At 46.2% G+C, this 7,465-nt stretch overlaps 1 protein-coding gene across 5 annotated transcripts in view; it reads left to right on the forward strand.

Moving 5' to 3' along the window:
• Positions 1–1,019: 1,019 nt before the first annotated feature.
• Nme6 (NME/NM23 nucleoside diphosphate kinase 6) overlaps positions 1,020–7,465 on the forward strand; it is a 10,141-nt gene continuing 3,695 nt past the window's right edge. For 2 of the 5 annotated variants that reach the window (XM_029543443.1, XM_021207515.2), the window contains exons 1-3: positions 1,020–1,065; positions 1,468–1,567; positions 3,582–3,678. In XM_029543443.1, coding sequence (XP_029399303.1) covers positions 3,589–3,678 — 90 coding nt within the window. In that variant the 5' untranslated portion in view covers positions 1,020–1,065; positions 1,468–1,567; positions 3,582–3,588. Of the gene's footprint in view, positions 1,168–1,467; positions 1,568–3,567; positions 3,679–7,465 lie in introns of all 5 variants that reach the window. The other 3 variants (XM_029543442.1, XM_029543440.1, XM_029543441.1) reach the window with 3 other exon arrangements.

The following is a 7,465-nucleotide window of genomic DNA, read 5'->3' on the forward strand; positions in this document are numbered from 1 at the left end:
TTAAAGGCCTGCGCCACCAGGCCCGGCTCTCTTCGTTAGCTCTTAACAACAGTTCCAAATAAACCTCTGCACCCTCCTTTACATCTGCCCCTTCGATTGTGCTTCCTTGTTGTTGACAATGGTTAAAACACATGTAAACTATGCAACCAGTCTTCCACTGTGTGTGTTGTGTGTGCATGCAGAAGCCACATAGGCAGAAGGAAAACTGAGCTCATGGGAGGTCTCTTATACTCCAGAGGTACGTTAATGAGAATGAACTATAGAAAGTAAACTTGGGCATGGCCCGCCTGGGAAGTAAAACTAAAACAAGATGCCTGACTAGAGGTATAAGGTAAGGTTATTCTCATCCCGTGAAAGCAGAAATGAACTCATGCCTTCCTTCTTCATCAGCAAGACAGACAGACAAAAAATGAACTTTCAGATTGGAGAGATGGTTCAGTGTTTAAGAGCACTCACTGATCTTGCAGAGGAGTTCGGTTCGATGCCAGAACCCACACGATGGCTCAAAAACATCTGTAACTTCAGTTCCAGCTGACAGCCCCTTCTGGCCTCTACTGGCACCAGTCACACTGGTGCTGTACCCAGACATACCTACAGGCAAAACATCATAATGAATGGATTTTCACACTAGAGAGATAGCTCAGTGGTTAAGGGCACGGCACAGACTGCTCTTCCTGGGACCCTGGGTTATATTCCCAATACCCAGGTCTAAGCTCACAGCCATCTTTAACTCTGCTTCCAGAGGATCCAGCGCCCTCTCCTGGTTCCATAAGCACATGAAACATACATACATGCGCAGGCAGAATACGCTTACACGTAACAATTAAAAAAAAAAGTAAAGCCTTTTTTTAAAAAAAAAAAAATAAAAGAAATGGACTTTCCTGAGGAAGATACGCTGTGTTAACAAGCTGCCGGCGCCGCAGCCGACCCCGCTAACCCACCAGGAGTGCAGCGCCAGATGCAGGACCCGCAGGGCTGCCCGGCCGCGTGCCTGAAGGACCCCAAAGGGCCCGCGGGCTATCTAGCTCAGTGCCTGGTGGCCGGGAGGATTGGCGGGAGTACCAGGTGAACCCAGAACCCCGGCTCGTGTTGGAGCTGGAATAACTGAGTCTGGTGTGGGCTTTGGCCTGTGGTAGAGAAGCCCAGGTTGTTCGGTTGTGTCCTAGAGTACGAGGGCAATAGGAGGGTTGGGAGCCAAGACTTAGGGGGCGGGTGGGGAGGGAGGGGGACGAGTAGGAGGCGTGGCTGCAGAAGTGAGGCAGAAGTGGAGTTGAGGGGCCAGCAACCACGAGACCAGCGTGGGCGCTAAAGAAGTGGCTTCCTCAGATGGCCAGGCAACTTGTAAAATGTGTAAATGTCTGATAGGGTGACCTTTAAGTCAAGCCAGTTTCTTTGCTTGGCAGCACTTTCTTGTAAACCAATAACTAAGACAGCCCTAACCTAACTGGAACCACACCCTCTCTCCAGGTCGCCTGTCCTCCCAAGAGACCCCTTAGCAGCCTGGCCTTGGAATGGCTGGATCAGGTTCATGCACTGATTCATCCAGCTAAGTTCTGTGGAAATCCAGGTACGTACTAGGCACCCTGCGTAGGGACTAAGGTGAAGATGGTGAGATAAGCGGACCTGGGCTTTCATGAAACTGTCCTTTAATGTGGACTATGTAACCGAAAGAAGCATTGAGAAAGTATGACTGCGTACGTGAGCCGAGTACAAATGGGCAAGTAGGAGATGAGCAGGGAGTGGAATGTGGGGGTGGGGGAGGCGGGGGCGGGGAGGTAGGATGGAAACACTTACTTACCCGAAGATAGTCAGGCCAGAAAGGCATGAAACTGAAACGCCTATGACACTGGAGCAGAAGAGGTAAGGTGCACCACATGAACCCAGAGGAGAGCCCAGGGACAGAAGTGCCCAAAAGAGCAGGTTAACAGTCCCAGAGACTGTGTGAGAACCTTTGTCTTCAAAACTCAGAATACCCTTTGGAGGGTTAAGCAGGAGTCTATATGATTAGCTTTCATTCCAGTAGCTGTAATGTAATTTAGAACAAATTTATAGAGTGGCAAGTGTAAAGTCTAGATGCCATCACAGAGGGTGTCACAGAAGTCCAAGACAAAGATGTAATGGTAGTTATAAGGAAAAGATTTGTATGTTTTTTTTGTTTGTTTGTTTGGTTTTTTTTTTTTTTTGGTTTTTCGAGACAGGGTTTCTCTGTGTAGCCCTGGCTGTTCTGGAACTCACTCTGTAGACCAGGCTGGCCTTGAACTCAGAAATCCGCCTACCTCTGCCTCTCAAGTGCTGGGATTAAAGGCATGATCCACCACTGCCCAGCTTGTATGGACTTTTTGTCCTTACAAATTTGTAGAGGTGAGATTTTCAGAACTTGTTAATAGTGTGGAGAGTGGGGAACTGGGTGTCTCAAGTACATCCCCATGTGCAGTTGGCCACTGTGCCATGTGACCATCTAGAATATTATTAGGTCAAATGGGTATGCCGTTCCTGTACTGGTTATGTTAGGCTTGGCTACATAGTTAGAATGGAACATCCAATAGTAAGCTGTAAAGATTTGAGCAGAAGAAACATTATTAGCATAGTTTCTTTGTTTTGGTCTTACCCTGATACTGCTACCATGGCTGCTAAGCTATATTCAGGCTAAAAATGAGAATGTTACCTGATTGTGCCCAGTGTGTGGCCCTGGACACCTTCTCTGTATTTGTAAACAGAAATGATAAATATATACAAATGACATATAAGAGGCCATGTGTGGCCATGAAGCCTTATTATTATCCTTCCAATTCTACAGTGGATAGAAGACGGCTAGAGAATAGGGCCTCACAAACAGAGGCAGTCAAGTCCACCGGTGGTGGCACAGCCTTTAATCCTAGTGCTCAAGGGAGACAGAAGCAAGCAGATCTCTGAGTTCCAGGCCAGCCTGGTCTACAGAGTGAGTTCTAGGACAAACAGGGCTACACAGAGAAACCCTGTCTTGAAAAACCAAGGGAGGGGCTGGTGAGATGGCTCAGTGGGTAAGAGCACTGGCTGTTCTTTGAAAGGTCCTGAGTTGAAATCCCAGCAACCATGTGGCTCAAAACCATCCGTAATGAGATCCGATGTCCTCTTCTGATGTGTCTGAAGACAGCTATAGTATACATATAACAATAAATAAAATCTTTTAGAAAAACTAAGGGGGAAAAAAATCAGTAGAGCCAGTCATTGCAGTCTTACGGCTAGACTGTTCAAGAGTGTAGACATCATAAACCTTGTTTAAAACACAGAAGCGTTTAGAAGATAACGAAAGTATTGACCAAGTCAGTGCCTGTGCTCAGCTTAATTTCTCTTCAGTGGAGAGCTTTATACTTGTGTAACCAAACATGTATCTCACAGGGTAACCTGAGTGTCCCCTCCACCTTCTCATGAGTGTAATAGGAAAGTGAATGAGTGTCGTACAGCCTTACAGTATAACACAGTATAGATCTGTGAGTGTCGGATGACAGCCCTAACTGGGCTTGCAAGGCTACCTGGTTCCCAGGTAGAAGGTGCTGAGAGCTCAACGCTGCCTCGTCCTTAACCCAGCTCTCTGATGCCAGGGCAGAGATGACCTCCATCTTGCGAAGTCCCCAGGCTCTCCAGCTCACGCTAGCCCTGATCAAGCCTGATGCAGTTGCCCACCCACTGATCCTGGAGGTAAGAACGAACCTGAAGCCTCCACTGCACTGCTTCAGGTGACACAGGACCACTTGTGGCAACAAACACTTCAGTCACGTGGTAGATGCTGAGATTGAAAACCTAGATGGACCAGCTTGATTGCTCAGCCTATTAAGGCCTGAGTCTGACCCCTACATCCCAGATAGTGGAAGGGGAAAACAACTCTTGTAAGTTGTCATATGACCTCTATACACACACACACACACACACACACACACACACACACACACAACAATAATAATAATAATAGCAGTTTAAAAGAAAAGCCCTAGCTGATGAGATGGCTCAGTGGGTAAGAGCACTGACTGCTCTTCTGAAGGTCTTGAGTTCAAATCCCAGCAACCACATGGTGGCTCACAACCACCCGTAATGAAATCTGACGCCCTCTTCTGGTACACTTGAAGACAGCTACAGTGTATTATTTATAATAATAAATAAATCTTTGGTCTGGAGTGAGTAGGGACTGAGCAAGCAGCGTTGACCGGAGCAAGCAGAGGTCCTAAATTCAATTCCCAACAACCAGATGAAGACTCACAACTATTTGTCCAGCTACATTGTATACTCATTTACATAAAATTTTAAAAAGAAAGAAAAGAAAAAAGCTAGCTGAGCACGATGCGCACACCTTTGGTCCTCCCAGCACCCGGGAGGCAGAGGCAGGCGGATTTCTGAGTTCAAGGCCAGCCTGGTCTACAGAGCAAGCTCTAGGGCTAGGAGTCTGACCCTAAAAAGACTATAGAAAGTTAGAGCATATCTGAAATACAAGAAATAGAAGGTTTTGCATTATTTATTTAATATGAGTGCCAGGTCCTCATGCCTGCACAGCAGATGCCTTTATTCACTGAACATCTTCTTGTCTCAGTTTTTCTTTTTTCTTTGTTTTGAAACAAGGTTACTGTGTAGCTACACCTGGCCTGGAACTTGCTGTGTAGACCAGTTTGACCTAGAGCTCACAAGTACTAGGATTAAAGATCTGTTCCATCGTGCCCAGCCCCAATTGTAAAAAAAAAAAAAAAAAAATCTACTCTCAGTCTCTCTTTTTGTGTATGTGTGTCTTATATTAGTTTAACTAATATATTTTTAAACTGATTATTTAGTTTTACATAATATATATGTATATATGTTTACATATACATATTAGTTACAAGTTGCTATATTCCAGATTTGGTAGCTTAAAACACCACTCATTTCAGGCTAGAGAGATGATTCAGCACTTAAGAGCACCTGGTACTCTTCCAGAGGACCTGGGTTTGGTTCCCAGAACCTATATATGTTGGCTCAGAACTATTAGTAACTCCAGTTCCAAGGAATCCAATACCCTCTCTGGCTTCCTCAGATACTAGGCATGTATGTGCTATATGGAAATACTTAAGGGCAAAACACTTCATAACATAATAAAAACAGGGGTTTTTTAATCATATTGGTTTTTGTCTCACAGTTTCATAGTTTAGAGGTCTAGTACGTTTTCCTGGGGTATCTCATGCTTAGGGGCTCCTGAGCCCAAAGACAAGATAGGGATTTCCTAGGTGATGGTGGTAAAGTCCTTTGGTTCCGGCACTCGGGAGGCAGAGGCAGGCAGATCTCTGAGTTAGTGGCCAGCCTGCTCTACAGAATTAGTTCTAGGCCATCCAGGACTGCACAGAGAAACCATGTCTCAGAAAACAAGCCGGATGTGGTGGCGCACGCCCTTAATCCTGGCACTCGGGAGGCAGAGGCAGGCAGATTTCTGAGTTTGAGGCTGGTCTACAAAGTGAGTTCCAGGACAGCCAGGGCTACACAGAGAAACCCTGTCTTGACAAAAAAAAAAAAAAAAAAGTCTAGGGAGTTTCCAACTCCAGGATTGCTGAGCTCCTGGCAGAGTGTGGTTCACATGAGCTTCGTGCTTGTCAGCCGTCAGGCAGGAACAACTCTGTTTCCAGAGATAACTCGTAGTCCTCACATGTGTCTGAGACACAGCAGTGGTGCAGCTAATCCTTCACATTTTTTCAAACCTCCCTAACTTTCAACCCTGGCCAGAGAAAACTGCTTTTAAGGGGCTGTGTGGCTTTTTATTACATTTATTTGTTTGTTTATTTTGTGTGTGTATGAGAGAGAGAATGACAGCCGTGTGCATGTGTGTGTGATGATGTATGTGTGCAGGTCAGAGGACAGGTTAAGGAAAATTGGTTCTTTGCTTCCACAATGTGGATCTTGGGGATTGAACTTGGGTCCTCAGGGTTGACAGTAAGCTCCTTTACCCACTGAACCATCTTGCTGGCCCTTTATGTGACTATTTAATCCAAGCAGGTAAACCTCCCTTTTAGCTAAAGCAGAATCAACTTATTAGTAACCTAAATTGTATCTTCAAAATCCCCTTATATTAAAATTGTTGTGTACTGGCTAGTTTGTGTCATCTTGACACAGGCTGGAGTTATCACAGAGGAAGGAGCTTCAGTTGGGGAANTGCCTCCATGAGATCCAGCTGTAAGGCATTTTCTAGGTTGGTGATCAAGGGTGGAAGGCCCATGGAGGACGGTGCGATCCCTGGGCTGGTAGTCTTGGGTTCTATAAGAGATCAGGCTGAGCAAGCCAGGGGAAGCAAGCCAGTAAGTAACATCTCCCCGTGGCCTCTACATCAGCTCCTGCTTCCTGACCTGCTTTAGTTCCAGTCCTGACTTCCTTTAGTGATCAACAGCAGTGTGGGACGTGTAAGCTGAATAAACCCTTTCCTCCCCAACTTACTTCTTGGTCATGGTGTTTGTGCAGGAATAGAAACCCTGACTAAGACACATTGTCACACTCACAGACCTGAGGACAAGGGTGGAAGACCTGAACTGATGATCAGTTTCTGGAAATCATTACCACCATCTGAAATGGTAGAGTGAATGGAATTGACAAGGAGAGACTAGACAACGTGAAACAGAATGACAAGAGAGCAGTGAGTTCTAGTAATAGGAAATGGTTCTCCTGAGAACTAGGCGGTTAGTTATCGTAAGGTTAAGAACTCAGTAGGCTCCCTGTAATGTGTCGTCCAGAGGAAACAGCAGGAGGTACAGTATTCATCGCTCAGAATGGTAGGACTCAAGCCTCAGAGGATGAGCAAACTCATCTTGTCAGGAGAGCAGAAGGGAGGCAGTGATGTAGGGCCCGCTGCCTGGGGTGGGAGAACCAGAGAGAAGAGGTAGACGACGGTACGGAAAGGATAGCCGTGAGCACTGGTCTGAGGTGCACGTGCTTTGTTCCACAGTCGAAACCACTCAGAACTTTCTGATCAGAGCATGACACACGAATAAGCTATGTAGTTTTTAATCAAATGTGACAGTGTAGAAAGAACGAGGAGAACAGGGAAGGGCCATTCAAAAGAATCACAAGCTGTTCTGGGTGGTGGGGCCTAGGGACATTATTTCCTGTCTCCACGTACCCCAGGTTCATGCTCTGGCAGTATAACTGAGATCTTGACCTTTACCCCTCTTCTTCTTCTGACCCACTGTGTTAGTCAGCTTTCTGCCACTGGGCCACACCTAAACAAAGGGAAGATTCATTACCTAAAGGTTCACAGGCTTTAGTCCAGAGCTGCTTGGTCCTGTGTCTCTGAGCCTGTGTTGAGGATGAACTCCGTTGAGAAGTACTTGAGGCATGGGCTGGGGTATGAAGTGTGTACAGGCTCAGTCCCAGGGTCCTCTTCAAGAACACACTCCTGGGCTGGTGAGATGGCTCAGTGAGTAAGATCACCGACTGCTCTTTAAAAGGTCCTGAGTTCAAATCCCAGCAACCACATGGTGGCTCA

The sequence above is a fragment of the Mus pahari genome, chromosome 10 (assembly GCF_900095145.1).
Source record: "Mus pahari chromosome 10, PAHARI_EIJ_v1.1, whole genome shotgun sequence".
In the NCBI taxonomy this organism is placed as follows: domain Eukaryota; kingdom Metazoa; phylum Chordata; class Mammalia; order Rodentia; family Muridae; genus Mus; species Mus pahari.